Source organism: Acanthopagrus latus, chromosome 13, assembly GCF_904848185.1.
Source record: "Acanthopagrus latus isolate v.2019 chromosome 13, fAcaLat1.1, whole genome shotgun sequence".
NCBI lineage: Eukaryota > Metazoa > Chordata > Actinopteri > Spariformes > Sparidae > Acanthopagrus > Acanthopagrus latus.
In genome coordinates, this window is record NC_051051.1 from 24984443 (window position 1) to 25000689 (window position 16247).

Below are 16247 nucleotides of genomic sequence, written 5' to 3' on the forward strand. Positions count from 1 at the left end.
TTTCATAACCAATGTTTTTTTTTTAATTCAACAAAAAGCTGTACAGTCTAAGTGCTTTCAGTTCATACTATTAACGAAAGATTCAGGTGAGGAACTGTTTGGAGGCTTTGTGGACGGTGGGGCCAGTTGCATATTTGCGGAGGAGATCTTTGGCCTGTTGTTGGAGGGACTCGGAGACGGAGGGTGAAGCCTTGCTGACGTGCAGGAGGACCAGGCAGCATTCAACAACGTCTGGGTGAGGATACATCTGAGGGGAAACAGACCAAAATGTGATTGTTCTGTAGAACTGATGATGAGGTGAAATCTAGTGTCAGCAGCATGAGGTTGGCTCTTAAAAGCACTTCCAACTGCCAGAAACTCAAACCTTTCAGGAGTCTGCTGCAAGTACGACAAAAATCTTTTCTGTAAATGTCACTCTTGAATCTTTTAAAACTAATACTGGCTGATTGGATACAAGAATCATTCAACTCTTCATATTTTAAAATAATCAATGGTGTTATTTTTATTTCTGTCTTGGGTTACCTGTCCAAATGAGCCTCACGAAGCAAACGTGAGGTGGTAGTTTCTAAATCACGCTAGGGTAATACTGCTCCCTTGTGAACAGTCTTCATAAGTTGAATACAGAAGCTGCTCTGCTTGCCTTCTCTATGTGTCGTGTAGGGAGTTGTACCTTGACTGTGTCAGGCAGTTCGACCAGCTGTTTCTGGTGTTCTGACATCTTGGAAGACAAAGTGAGCAGAGTGTCCTGATCCTCGGGCCTGAGGCAGAGAAAACAGTTCAGGATGAAACGGGAAGAGCGGGTGGTCCTCTCAAAGACTGGTATCAGTAGCTTCAAACTCAAACATCACAAACTAGAAAAGAACAGATCAATAAAGCTCACCGTCGCCCAGCATCAGCGGACGCCTGGCTGCCAGGTGACTCTGTGGTCGTGGAGATCTGCGTGGGACCGTCTGTCTCTTTCTCCGCAGAGTCGGGCTTCCCTTCCTGGGCTCTGCTGTGCTGCACCACCATGGCTGCCAGCCGCTCCTGGACCTCCCTCACCGACCTCTGGACGGCCTGACAGGCTGCGTGACGCTCAGACAGAAGCAGAGATGCATCAAAGTCCAGTTTATCACACCACCTAGTCACCGGGCAGACACTCTCTTCTGACTCCGATATTTCTCCGTTCATCACTTTATCCTTCAGCTCGTCTGCAGGTCTGGAGTCAGCTGCTGATCCGTTCGTGATCCGGGTGGAGCTCCTCCACCAGTGCTCATACAGGTGCTGGTAGTTGATAAAAGCCTGCAGACTGGTGGCAGCAGCTTTGGCTTCTTCTTCTGTGTGATCAAGTATTTTGGGATGTTTCCTTGAAAAAACACTCACATCGGCTGAAGAAACACAGAAAGAGAAAAACTTCAGAACAGCCGAGTGACATCTGTCGCTACAGCTCAGAATCTGAAGGTGATATCTCACAGCTGCAGCTAATGTCTGTTTCCATTATATATTAAATGAACAATATGTAATTTATGCTGCTTAAGGGTCTCAAGCAATGAAAACAAAAGGCTTAGTTAGAAGATGTTGTAAAGCAGAGTGGGATCATGGGAATTGTTGTCTTCTTTGATAAACAATCACCATACAGATGAAAATCTGACGTGAAGTTACAGCAAAACTCACAGTTGCCTTGAGTAAAATTACAGTTTGAGAATTGTTAGAAACTTCTGGGGTAATACTGATGAAGCTTTTCTGTCATCCAGCTTGTGGTGAATGTAAGTGTTGTATGGTAGACAACTTGGACCTGTTTTTTGTTTCAGTTTGTTTAAGTTGTTTTACATTTTTTTTTTATGTGTGAAACTGGGTGGAAAAAAACAGGCAACAAAACAAATGTTTTCATGTGCAAAACAGTATTTGCAAAATTTCCAGAATTTCTTTTTCATTTGTGAGAAAAAGAAATATTTCCACAATAACTTTTTTCCCCAAAATAAAAAAAAAAAAGAACTGGGGATACATTTTTCTCCGTGTGAGAAACCATCTGACCCTCTCCCACTAAAACTTGGAAAAAGAGTTCCAATTATTTTGTAGTAAAAAAAGGTTGCAGAAAATCCTAATTTTAATAAAGTCTATTACCATTACACAATTTCTTAAGATCTGATAAAAATCAAGATCGAATATTTTAAAACACATAAATATTAAAGCTTTGGTGAAAGGGTTCATCAGCTGTGTGTGGTTACAAATTAATTCTGGGATCTAAAGCGTTGTATCACCGGCCACCACAGGGTGTCGCCAAATCAACGAAAACACATTTTCAGGCTGCTGACGCTTGAAGACTCAATTTTACCTTAAATGACACACTGACACCTTGAGCCAATAACCGTCTCTGAGTAATGCCAGAAAAGTAAATCTACTACTCCCTGCCATGGTGATGGAAAGTCAGGTGGAGTTCTGTAGTGGACTATAACTTCTGCCACTCCTTCAAGAATTAAAAAATGAAAACGTTGTGTTGCACCTCTTCAGGAGTGACTGACATACAGACGTACCGTCAGGAAACAGCAGCCTGCAGAGCTCCGCAGAGACACTGAGGTGTCCGGCATCTCTGAACCAGGCCACTGCCTTCCACAGCTCCTTGATCAGCTGCCCCTCATCGTCCAACAACCAGCTCAACACAGCACGCGTCAGGTGAAGGGATGAATACAGCTGGACCTGAAGACCAGCGTTAGATAAAGAAAATGTTAGTAATCCTGAGTGGAGTTCACTTCTCTCGGCCCTTTCAAACCAACAACAGAGCAGTTTGAGGACTCACCTGTCTCAGAGGAACATTGGGGGTGGGTGTTGGACTCTCTGCAGACTTCAGCTCCTGCAGAAGAGCTCCGACGCCGCGGCGTCCTTCTGACTTCTGTGAAACCCCAAACTGCTGCTCCCACACGTCTCTCACTCGGTCCTGGAGGCAGACGTGCCGCTCACCCAGAGACACCCACGGGTGACTGGAGACGCAGGACTGAGATTCAACCTGGGGGTCCGCCAGCATCGCAGCCAGCAGCTCGGCGACGCAGAGGTGCAGCCTGTGGACCTGAAGAGGGTGGAAACGAGTCTTTAGCAGATGATTTCAGACGTTAGACTGGTCCCACACAGTACATTGTGCAATAATTCCCAACAGGTTGCAATGTCACTGACCAACAGACTCTCCTGTGAGCTCAGGACCTCCTGGGCTCCGACCCAGTCCAGAGCAGCAGCCAGGTCTTTAGCACACCTCAGCGCCAGCGACTGAGCCAGAGCGACCTCTCCCGAGATTCTCGCTAGGCTGGCCGCCGTCCTCAGCGAGGACACGTCACTCTTCCTGGCGATGACTTTAGCAGCGTCAAAACTGGCACCAGCAGCCAGGTGACTGAAGAGGAGGGTAAAAGAAACAGGAAAGGGTGAGTTTAAATGACTCGTTTTGTAAAAATGATTGAACAGTCTCATTAATCCTTCCAGCTCTCACCATTTAGCAGCTGCGGAGAAATGTCCGTCCTTCTCCAGCACGGCGGCCCAGCAGGTGTACAGCTCCTTCAGGACGGGATCTTCTGCTGGCAGTCTGGCTTTGACCAGAGCGATGGCCTCCCTGAACACACACACACACACACACACACACACACACACACACACACACACACACACACACACACACACACACACACACACACACACACACACACACACCATGGATTCTGTTAACGTATAATGAAACAGTGAAAACAAAAGCCATGTCGCGATCATGACATTTAAAAATAGATTGTATTTAGTTTACAATCCTTTTTGCAGCATAACAAGCATGCAAGCTTTGTAAAACACAGTGTGGGGATGTGAACAAGAGGAAATGAACAAATGAAGCAGACGATGATTAAAAAGTGAACCTGTAGAGTTTGTGCGAGCGCAGCAGGTCGACGGCCTCGTACAGCTTGTTGACTGACAGCAGGTGGGATGCTGCCTTCAGGTACTGCTCCTGCAGGCACAGCTGCTTGACGAAGGCCTCCACTGTCCGGCTCCACACCTCGAACCCGGCTGGAGGAGGAAACACACAGTATTATTATGATGTAGAAAATAAAACCCTGTGTTGGCATAATGACAAATAACTGAAACTCACAGTGCCACTTTATCTTCACATCCACAACCACTGATCCAATGATTTATTTCTTGGTTTTATCTTGTACATCAACATTATGAACGTACCCATAGGAGCGACTGAGAGCAGGTGGTCGTTCAGCTCTCCTCTCTCTGTGGCGAGCTGCAGCGCCCCCTCCAGGTCTCCGCTCCACAGCCGCAGGTACACGACACAGTCGAAGTGAGCCGCCTCCACGTGAGCCTCCTCTGAAGAATGAGACACAGCAGAAACACTGACCGGACTGATGTGAAGCGTTTCAATCTGGCAATAACTGTGCATCATGTTCAGCGTTTCACATGTGTCAGGTGTAATTATGTGCTCAGTTTAATTTAACTTGAGTAACTTTACTTTGTTAATCTGCCCAGTTAACAACAGGAAATGATCCCTGACAGACGTTAATACATTTCATGAACTCTTCTGTGTTAATCAGAGTGAACATGCAACAAACAGGAAGCCATAATTCCAACAAACCTTCTGCCTCAAACATGCGATACAGAGCCTGTCTGTCAGAGAACAGGCCCAGATGGATGTGCTCTCCCTGTCCTGGGACACAGCCTGCAGGGGGCGCTGCAAAAGAGAAAGAAAATTGTGTGAAACCAAGTGGAAAGACACCAAAGGCATTTTTTTTTGGCAAGAAAAAATTAAATGCTTTGCAATACTGATTCTGACTACAAGAGTCTGAAGCACACCAAACCTATTCTCTAAATAAAGACTAAAAGCATTCAAGTTTGAGTTTTAGCTTCCATCTGCAAAAAAAATTATCCGGCAAGAAATATTTTTTTCGCCCCCATGAAATGTTTTTGTCTTCCATGACAATTTTTTTTCTTTTTCATGTGGGAGAGAAAAAGTTTTGGCAGGAGAATTTTGTATTTTGTATTTTTCCCCCATCAGTTTCACTGATATGGAGCTCAGGAGTGACATAGCATATGTTTTTCTTTGGTGAAACTAAGATTAATTTTCACTCAACTTCCTACAAAAATTCTGTTCACAGCTGGACTGGCAAAACTTTTTTTTTTTTCCCCACCAGTTCTTAAGTGATGAACACACAAGAGAAAACAGATCAGACTTACAAAATGGATCACTGAAAACAAACTTCTCTACAGCAGTTTAACTTCTCTCTCACCCTTGCTGTGTTTGACTGAGGCCAGATTGATGCAGTCTTGCAGCAGATCTTCTTTGGGCCGATGGTCCATGGAGGTGCTGATGGGCAGCATGGAGCGCGGCTTCTTCTTCTTCAGCAGGTCTGGAGACACAAACAGACAAAATCATTCAGTTACATACAATAAAATGCATTCACACAATTTAAAAAAATGCATTAAATTGAAGTTGTTCTATAAAACTGAAGGCTGTACCTGTTTTGTCTTTGCTCTTTATGGCAGCAGAGGATTTCCATTGTGACTCTGAAGAGACTTAAACAAAATGTAAGAATAAGGTTGGCTCCAAAACTCCCAACAATCTGACCACTTTATAAATCTGTAACAGCTTTTGTTTTGTGCTCGGTTACCTGTTGGTACAGAACTGTTGGTTGAGCTGACTTCATCTTCCTCATCCTCAGACGGCTCCTGTTCTTTCGTTGCTTTTGGTCCTGTGACTGGTCCTCCGTTCATCTCTAGTGGTACAGCTCCTCCGGCACCTGGTGGCTTTTTGTTCTTCTTCTTCTGCTTAGGGTTGGTCTTCGTCTTCTCCTTTAGCTCCAGCATCTTTTTCCCTGAGGAGAGAAGCATGTGAGCGTCACTGCTGGACGCTGTGGTTCTGGGTGTCTTAACAGTGCTGCAAAGACAGGTGCTTACCTTTAGGCGGCTTTGTAAACTCTTGTTTGGAGACTCTCCACTCCTGCAAGGTGAAGTCCTTCCCTCCGGTCCAGATCACGTCTGGGTCGACGGGCGACCAGTCCACGCACAGCAGATAACCGATGTGACCCCGGTAGTTAGAGAGAGCCTCCTCCTGCAGCACGTCCCACACCTGAACCCAACAAAGACATGCAGGAACATCAGTTCAAATTACATCTGATTTAGATCGAGTCAGACAGGAAAACAAGGAATTAAAATATATATAAAGGAAGGAAAAATGATTCCACACATGAGAGGAGTTTCTGTGTTGATTCAAACTGACTGGTGGATCTGACAGGAACCTTATCCTGGTTTTATACCCATGCTGCCCCCCTGGTACTGACCTGGGCTGTGCCATCATACGAGGCGGTTACCAGCCGGGCGTCGTGGTGTGGACTCCAGGCCATATCCGTGATTTTAGCTGTATGACCGCACAGCCTGCGATGAGGCTCCGTCAACACCACGGGGCTTTCTGGAGGATTCTCTGTGCAAAGGGAAAACTCTCATATCAATAAATATCCAACATGTGATGTTCCTCTCAGAAACACTGACATGAGCCGGTCAACTCATATTCCCTTATTCTGCTTTGTACTCCTCCAGTTTATACTGTCATTTATGTAATGTACTGCAGTCAATCACTATCACAGTAATAATAAATACAGTACAACATAATACAATATGTTTGAGGTCCCCTCCCACCTATGATGGCGCGGAGGTCGTGCACATAGACGATGGCGTTGCTGGAGCCCGAGGCCAGGAGGCAGTGCAGCTCCGGTGCAGAGCTGTGGTCATGATGCCACCGCAACGTGTTGATGATCTTGTGATGCTGCTGGATGCTGCACAGCAGCTTCAGACTAGGAGCCTGATACACCTCAATACACCTGCAGCAGACAGCGTGCGGTCAGACGTATTTAAAAAGGGACCCAACGTCAGTTGGAGTGACTTCAGTGACTGGATAACGAGACGCTGTAGACAGAGCACTGACAGTGAACCACAAAGCTAATTTGCCCACTGTAAACCAAAGTGATGACCTCAGAGAAGCTTTTAGGGAGACTTCATTCTCTGTGAGTTCGTCACTACACTACAGATGGCATCATATACGTGTTGTCGAACAGAACTTAAAAATATACTAAATCACAGTCGGGTCTTTTACTGCAATTAATAGGATGGTGATGAAACTGTGTGCGACACACTCTTAAACTCAGAATGTGACCTAGTTGGCTGAGTTCAACAGTTCACACAGAATCACATCCATTATCCTGTAGCCTGAAGACTACATGCTGTCACTGGGCTCCAGAGGCTGATGGTCTACGATGAGGCGGGTCAGGCACGGCTGTTCACTCACCCATCCTCGTTGCCGATGGCAACCACTTTCCCATCTGGCTTCCAGCTGAGGTCGGTGTGTGGAGACAGCTTGTGCTGTTGGGAAGCAGAGCGCACCTTCATGACATATTCAAATCACCCACATTTACATTCAGCAGCAAACATGGAACAGACTGTCGCAGCCAGAAGCGCCGGCTGTGATATCTGCTCTGTTAAAGCAACGACACAGAGAACATCAAGTCTACACACGTGAATTTGTTGTCCAACTAGAGGCATGCGGTCAGGTTTTACTGCGACTGGCAGGTGATCCAGGTAGACAGAAAAAGTTGTTGCACGGATGTAAGATTGTTTCACTGTCCTCGTTCTCTCAGCAGTAATAGTATTTGAGTACTAGTGACTTGTTACTTGAAAGCAGTTGTGGGCATCTAATTCAGCCTGAAGACTTGATGAAAATGTAACATTGTGTTTTATGTTTTATGACATAAAGATTTCCAGAAATTAAAAGAACCATATGCACCCATTTGAGAGTAGATCACAGCGGGTCCCTTGTGTGCACATTTCATCCAGTTTTCAAAATCTCAATTTAACCTGCTGAAGAGTGGCATGTACTTAAAACTCAACTACTTGACACAGTTTGCAGATTATTTAAGAGAATTGAATCATCATCATCATCACATCATCCCGCCCACCTTGATGCTGTTGGTGTCTCTGATCAGCTTGTCGATGTCGGAAGCTTCACCGCTCAGCCTGGACGGATCGTGCTGAAGGATGGTGCCCTCGCCGGCGCAACTGTACAGGCTGATGGACGACTTTCCTCCCGCTGCACCTGAACGTTACACGCAAAAGAACGAGAGTTCCAAATTTATTACCAACAACGTCCTAATATTTCCCCAACAAAGGCGTGTTCATCAACCCTTGCATTGATATTGTAGTATGAGACTTAACTACAAATGTTGGCTTCTATAACTCCTGATCAACATTTTACCCATATTACATTTTTATATGAGACACCGACAGGGTTTCAAGACTTGCTTGCCAAACAAAAAAGCTGTCTACCTCTAGCGGGTGTTAATTTCAGACCCTGTCAGGCATATATTAGAAGATCAATATCAGATCATCAGATCTAATTTGTTGAATCAGAAAATCTACCTTTTTTTAATCCCCGGCCTGACATTTAAATGTAAAGAAGCCAAAGGAGGGTGACAGTTTACAGTCTTGAGGTATCCAGAGACGGAGCCAGCAGCTGCTCTTGATTTCCTCCGCTCACCTCCTGTAGATCATTCTGATCATCTGAACCAATCAGATCACAGAAACCCTCTCATGGCTCCTTCTGTTCGTTTAGGAGGCATCACCAGATTGTTAGCATGGAAACAATTATGTTTACCGCTCCGAAACCAAGTGACTGATCCGATAATCAAATGTCATCTGCCGACAGCTGGTAAATAGAACTTCTTACATCTTGATTTCCCCATGAGCGGCTGCAGCGGGTGGAGGTGAGCACTAAGTGTTTTCTCAGCTCATTCAATTACAGAGTCCATTACAAACGGGCTTTTCAGCTGACTTGTTTGTTTTGGGCACCCCACCGCCGGCGTTTTTGCTGGGTCAGAGCATTCGGAGCAAACCGCAGCGGTTGCTAAGAGTTCATTAGGAACTTACCAAATGACATCGGGGGGACTGGGGGTCCCCAGGCCAACGTGTACACCGTTTTTCGGTGATAGGAGCTCGATATCTGAGGAGGCCTGGGAGGAGATGAAGCAGAACAAATGCCCAGTCAGGAAGAGCTGACGTACACAGCTGCAGGAAAATGGGACTCAAGGGCTTTGACTATGAGAAGAGTCCACAGGGCAGCCAGCAAAAAAAACAAGTAATGATTTAACTTCATGACTTTCAGAAAAGTCTGCAAACTCGATGTCTGATGAAATCACAGCAGTCATCCCTTTTTAAAGTTCCCTGTGGGGTTTGATTGTTAATTCAACTGAGATTCATATTCAGTGTTTTCTAACCACCTGCATTTTGTCATCGGTGTCGAGGTAACAGGGGTGTTTTATTTCCCAAAAATAGTTTGTTTTCTTGTATTCTAATGTCACGAATCCGTTCTAAACTTTTTCGCCGTTGTTAGATCAGTTTCATGCCCTGTTTTCATATTCTTTAAAAAGACAGGACAACAGCAACATCTTTACTTTTGCAGGTTAGAGTTAGGCAAGTTCATATAATATTCACCAAATATTAAACAAAAAAAATCACATCCTCTACTGATTCAACAGTAATCAACAAAAGGTCGAAATTCAGTTTGTTACAAAGCTCTGTTTCTCAAATCTCTCTTCCTGAACAACTCAATAAAAGATCACTGACAAAGAAAACATCTCAAACTCTGTTGGGAGTTTTCCCTTGTCAGCTGAATGTCTTTGTGCTCTCTGCAAGTGCAGCCGAAAAGTTTTTTGTCATTTCAGCACAACTACTGGCCAGCTACCTCACAAGGTATCTTTAAATCTGTTAGCATGAAAGCCATTAGAAGACATTAGATATGAAGCTAACGTCTAGCTAACATCTCAGCCAACGATTAGCTCATGTGGTCTCAAGTCTCTGGTCAGCCTGTTAGTGTCACTGTCAGCCAATAATGCAGTTTAAAATGAAATGATTTGAGTGGCTATTTGCATAATTCCTGTTACAGAGGTTTAACGCCGCAGAAACAAAAAAGAAACATTGATTTCAGTTGGACATAAAGGAACCGTCATGGGTTAAAAACAGGAGTCTTACTTGTTTGAGAAGACATCGTAGATACCGACTTTACCATCATCTGTTCCAAAAGACAAGGATCCTTCTTTTCTCGGGTGCCACGCCAGCTGCAGAGGATGAAAAAGACTCTTAATGTATTTAATCACATCTAAAGTGCTGCTCTTGTGACACGTAACACTTCCTGAAATGAGCAAGGCCGTTGATAAAATGGAGGATGCTTCAAAATAATGATGATCCTCTGCACAATATAGGGCAGCAAGCTTCATTAGATGCTTGATATCACTCAGTTGTTGTCACCAGCATCAGCAGTGATGAAAGTTTGAAGATTTCAGTGAAAAATTAAAGGATATTCTCAACTGATAAATCACAGCTGAATCATATTAAGTTTACAAATGTTGCTCTTGAATTGGGCAGCTATGACTGGCTGATAGAAGTGTGTGTGTGTGTGTGTGTGTGTGTGTGTGTGTGGCGTTATCAGCAGCTCAGTGGAGGGTTTTATTAAAGACGCAGACATTCAGACAGCAGAGAAATTGTCTTCTTTGTTTCTTTGTCTCACTGTCCTGATATCTCCTCGTACATTTCAGAAAAATTCCATACCGACTATATGAAACAACTATTCTTTAAATTCTGCACGTAATATTGGTCCTACACCATAGATCACTGGGAATTATTGTTCCCACAACAGAAGCTCTGTTGCATCCTGTAACTCTGTTGAGAAAGTTCAGATTTCACACTGACAAACTCCGTCAACTTACCGCTGTGACCTTGGACTTGATGCCCTGCCAGAAGGACCTGGTGTCATACTGGTTCTGGGTGGTCAGTGTGTTCCACACCCGGATCATGTTGTCGCCCACGCCCAGCGCCAGACACCCTGTGCCCACCGGAGAGAAGGTCAGGGCATAGACGAAACCACCCAGCGTGGGCAGGGTCCAGCAGCAGTCCAGAGAGGCCAGATCCCAGCATTTAATCTGGAGGACAAAAAGTCAACACAGGGTTATTTTTAATTACACCATTCCTCCAATGAGTCTGCCTGCTGAAAACAATCCTTGCTAAAAATGTTAAACAATATAACAAAGCACCAAAAACAACAGAATAATAGTTTTTATCTAACGTATTTTATTCTTTAATGACAGTTACCATTTCTGTCTTCAGAAATACATCCCGTTTCACACAGGTGTTAACAGCAGAACAAGCAAGGTTGAAACTGCTGGGAATGTCAAGTCCAGCCTGACCCAAGTCCCAAAAACCAGGCAGGTGAAAAGTTCACAGAACTAAAGCTAAACGCCGACCAGACCCAGCTGACCCACCTCTCTGTCCATGGAGGTGCTGATGAGCAGCTCTCTGTTGTCCTGCACGAGGACTGAACTCATGTTGAATACGATCCTGTTGTGGTTCTGACCCTCTGAAGACGTCCCGAACAGAGTCCACCTCTGCTTCCCAGTCCTGGTCAAGTCCCACATCACCAACTCACCACTGGACACACATACGCAGAAGTATATATTCAAATAAACCACGTATACTTGATCTGAGATGAGAGGATAACATATTGTTGTTTTTTGTCTCTGGTATGATCCTGAATGTGATTTTCATTCTGTACAGAAACCAACTAAACTCTGTGTGAACCTGAAGCAGCTGGACACGAGTTGTGTCGGTTGTCCCCTGGGCCAGTGGACATGGAGCCAGAGTCTCTCTTTGACCCCGGGGTCGACTGCAGAGCCTCTTTTCTTCACATACGGCAGCTTCAGAGTCATCACACCTGCAGAGGGCAGGAGACAAGAGGAGACACGGAGGATTACACAAGGTGTCATCAGGTTCCATCAGTAGTGGTGTGATGCTCTGTGGGTCAGAGCTGCCATTTCACTGTTTTTATCTTGACCAAGAAAACACTTACTTTTCCCCTTCGCTGAGCTCCAGATCCTCACCGTCTGGTCTTTGCTCCCAGATGCAAGATAGCAGCCCGTCCCATCTCCAGCAGGAGCTCCACTGTTGGCTACTGGATGAAAACATCCACATATCATATAGATGGTTCATCTCTACATCAGCTTCAGCAGCATTTTTTCTAACTAAATGCATTTTTTAGAACACTACTGCACCTAGAAATATCAATTAAGTGCAGGACTGCTGTTTTTATAAAGTGAGTGCATACAGGTACCTTCACTGTCCTCAGGTCTGTTGTACAGAGCATCCTCACCAACCAGCGACGACCACGCCAGAGAGTGAATCTCATCATCGTGTCCCCGGAGGCGGTGAATCACCTCGCCTTTCTTACTCAAATCGATCAGTACGATCATCCCATCTTTGTACCTGAGATGGAATTATAACAGCACTGTCACAATCTGATATTTACATTCTATGTAGTTATTGCTAATGAAAGCTGAATTTGGCAAAACTTCATGCTGTCCAACTCTAATCCCTCGTATTCATAAAACTGAACATGTAAGATTTTCAGAGAGTAGAAGATGATTACAGTCTGAAACCAGTGTTCCAGACCTTCCCTTTCTGCACTTTGTTGAAAGAAAACCATGTTTAGAGTTGTGATCCAGCATCGTGAACTGGACTCTGTGTGATCTTCTCACCCCACGGCCACAGTGCTCCAGGTGTGAGGCGAGCAGGTGAGGCAGAAGATGGTCCTGGGCTCGGGAAAGAAGCTGGAGGTGTCGCCTGTGTTGAACCAGTGACAGACCACGACACCCTTCTCATCTCCAGACACCACCAGGTTCTTATCCACCGGAGACCAGTGCACCGCTGCCACGGGGGTCTGCGTACATAAAAAAACAACTGTAGTGACATTTGGTTGATTCATTTTTCTCAAATGTATTTTGTGTTGGTTTCTTATGATATTCAAGTGGAAGGAAAACAGCTGTTTGCTGCAATGATTAGTCAGTCCAAATACAAATAACAACTACTTTGATGATCAATTAATTGTATCCACATATAATAAAAGAAACAAATGTGGGAAAAAACAGCAGTGTGTCACAGTACTGTGCTGCTGGTTTCAAATTATTCAGCCCTGGTTTCAGTCATGTTCCAGCAAAACTCTCCAACATTTCCAGATTCTTAAATTTGAGGACTTTGAGGAAAAAAAGTCGATAGCTGTAGCCCAAATGAATTCACGGTATATCTGATATATTCCTTTTATGTTTCATTCACAACTCATTTACGCGGTTGTGCTTATTTATGGAAAGATATTCAGACGTATTCGAGGCCTGAATCTGTTCTCAGAGATGAAAGCGTAAACATTCTCTGAGTCTGTGGCTTTTATTTTTCAGATCAAACCACAGAAAAATTATACCCCGGAGGCATCATTTGAAGCAAATAATGGAAAGTAAATAAGCAAAGCCCTCCCTGACCTTGACAACTGTTTCGAAAATGCCCTCGAGGGAGTCCCTGAATTGCTGTAGAGGAGTGGCTTCCAGTTTGAAGCCGGCTGCACGAATCTGTATTGTTTGTGTGTCGAGCTGCATGGTTCCCTCTCTCTCTAATAAGTGTGTGTGACAGTGAAGGCAACATATATCTGCAGCATCTCTAAGAATCTGACGAGAACAGAAAGACTGCTTCATCTTCAAAAATAAGAAAACTGCCTCCTGCTCATCCTCTGCTGCTGGTGCAGAACTGACTGCAGCCTGCAGGAGGCGCCAACATGTTGTAAGAAAACACTATTTCTGTTGCAATGACGCAAGGAAACAAGACAGTCGACACTCACCTGATGAGCTGCATGTTCCTTTATGAGAACCTTGTTGTCTGAATCCCAGAAGCGAATGCAGCCGTCGTTGGAGGAGCTGACGCAGAGGTGACTCTGCCCTGCATGCTGACAGAAAGAGAAACCTGACACCAGGTCTCGATGGCCGGCGAGCTCACCTGCAACACACGGAGAGAGTTGGATTTCCTCATGAAAGAAAAAAGGTAGAAAAAGGCCATGAAATGACAACAGTGAGGAAAAAGCCACTGATGTCTCTGCTGGAAAGAATCTCAACAGCTTTGGGAGGATGATGTGAGATCTGAATCATCACGCTGCCAAATTTCTGCAACAATTTTCCTACCGGATTCATTATTTCTGTCTCCTGATCAAACAATAAGCCAACAGAATTGACACTTTTCATATGATAGGTGGCTGATTATGTTCAGGTCTGGATTGTTGGTCGAATGATAACACAACAAGCGATTTGAATACATAAACTTGTGCTGTAGGAAATATAAGTGGCACTTCTCGTTGTCTTCTGATATTTTACAGGCCAAATTATTCATCAAAATAATAAGAAGCGGAACAGGCTGTGTCAAGTCAGACAAATTAATCAACTCGGTCACATTTTAGATGTGTGTGTGTGTATGTGTGTGTGTGTGTGTTTTGATTGCAGCACTAGATAAACATTAACCATGTCTTCACTCAGTAGTCTTTCTGTCACTCAGTGGTTGTAACTATGGTGATTTCCACCAGATGTGAAATCCCACACTGAACCTCTATTGAGCGATTAACGTAATCCAATGGAAAAATCCTGCATTTTTCATATTACAGAAATATCTTTACGCTTTATAATATCTTGCAGCCCTTTTGTAATGTCATCATCGTTAGGATGGTCAATTCATCACCGAATGCCTGTGATGCAACCTTGGTGTGGGGAGCTGGATGGGACGCGATTAGACTTTGGGACTTTGGGGTGGGAGAAATAATCGATTCTTAGATGCACCGCGATGCAGATGTGGACGATTCTGAGTCAGTTCACAAATGTCAAAAATCCATTTTCTAAATGTCAACTGATAACGTAATGTTGACGGAACACAATAGGCAGAACTTGTTAGTGTGGAAGTGCAGCACCCGGACAGGCGATGGTGTGCACAGAACAAAATACAAGAGATGGCTGAGCGCAACATTCAACCGGCACCCTCTGCTTTAAAAGCAAGCGTGTGGAAGCATTTTGACATCGATGAAGTTGAAGGGAAAAAGGACCTGGACAAGAGCCACATCATGTGCATGTTGAGTCAAATTAAACTATTACTATCAAATTAAACTTTTCAGTCGGTATTCAGTTGTCGAGAACCACAGCTTACGTGCCATGTTGCTTACTCTGGAGCTGAGATACGTCTCATTTCGAAGATAATTTTTTTTTTGCTCTTGAAGTTCCCCAGATTTTATGAAAGTGCAATAATAAATAACTGGAACAGCCCTTTAATTGTCTGGAACCCCCTCTTTCACAATAAAATCCTTTCAGAATGTTTTTTTCTTTTTTTTTTACCTTGATATTCATCCGATTATGATGATATAGTCCTGATATAAAAATGAAAATAGCAGTCTTTCAATTAAGTATCTGGGACGACTGAATGATTTTTTGTTGATAAATGACTTATGCAATAAATAAAATAAATAATCAGTGCCTGTTGTAGCACTTCGCTCTCATGTATTATTCAGTTTAAGTGTTGAAACTGTGGTGGAAATTTCTGTCAAAGAGTAAAGTCAGATCTGTCTTTTCGGTAAGTTTAATCCAACCATCTGCAGATGGACTCACCACACAGTCAAATTCATGAGCTGAGTGAATGAGCCCCGAGTAAAGGAGTGTTCACAATTTTATACACAGATATCAACAAGGTCAGGGGAAGAGACAAGCACTCTCGGTGCCAGCAGTGATTAAGCTACACTTGAACTTGAGCAGATCTTTATGCTAAGATTAATCTATTGCTTCGCTGTTTATCATCTAATCATTTAAGCACTAGACTTTCCATCCAGCCGAACAGACGATCATACATCATGCTTTTCTTTTATTAGACGAGTCCAGGAGGTGTAATCACCACACCTGAGCTGATCTGACCACCGTGATTTAGACAAACACAGGACTTGCAACATCATTTTAAACCTTACAGATGCTGAAGTATGAGCCCCACACTGTACCCTGTGTGTGGATAATGCACAGCACGGCCAGCAGACTCACCTACGACCCTGCAGGAGGACGCAGACACGTCAATCAAGAAGATGATGTTTTTGGCTCCGACGCCCAGTAAACCGCTCCTGCTGACGTCACTGCAGCGGGAGCAGTACCAGTTGGGAGAGGCGGGAAGGGACCTTTCGTGCATGGCGCCTCTGGCAGTGTAAAGTTTATTAAATCTCTAAAGTTAAGTCTCATTAAGCAAACCAAACTTCTCACATGTTACCTTTACTGTCGTAGCGACTACACTACCGGCCGTACGACCAGCGTGCTGTCGTAAATCCTGCCGGACCGGTGCCGACTACGGAATCCCAGTTTGGTCAAACCGTG

General features: G+C 44.3%; 1 protein-coding gene across 3 annotated transcripts; it reads right to left on the reverse strand.

Moving 5' to 3' along the window:
* Positions 1–16211, reverse strand: gemin5 (gem (nuclear organelle) associated protein 5). 3 transcript variants are annotated; one of them, XM_037119320.1, is made up of 28 exons: positions 15924–16211; positions 13706–13860; positions 12579–12760; positions 12155–12306; positions 11894–11992; positions 11626–11758; positions 11310–11475; positions 10758–10970; positions 10024–10109; positions 8923–9005; positions 7956–8092; positions 7289–7362; positions 6643–6824; positions 6288–6427; positions 5905–6076; positions 5619–5822; positions 5467–5523; positions 5238–5357; positions 4586–4681; positions 4183–4320; positions 3867–4014; positions 3455–3574; positions 3148–3358; positions 2777–3043; positions 2514–2676; positions 881–1367; positions 671–758; positions 1–247 (listed from the first exon to the last, which is right to left on the reverse strand). In XM_037119320.1, the coding sequence occupies exons 1-28, from the start codon at positions 16063–16065 to the stop codon at positions 83–85; spliced, it is 4380 nt and encodes a 1459-aa protein (XP_036975215.1). In that variant the 5' UTR covers positions 16066–16211; the 3' UTR covers positions 1–82. The 3 variants fall into 3 exon arrangements, with proteins under 3 accessions (XP_036975215.1, XP_036975216.1, XP_036975214.1); XM_037119321.1 differs by having other exon boundaries at positions 5467–5514; positions 11894–11995; XM_037119319.1 differs by having other exon boundaries at positions 11894–11995.
* Positions 16212–16247: the final 36 nt, after the last annotated feature.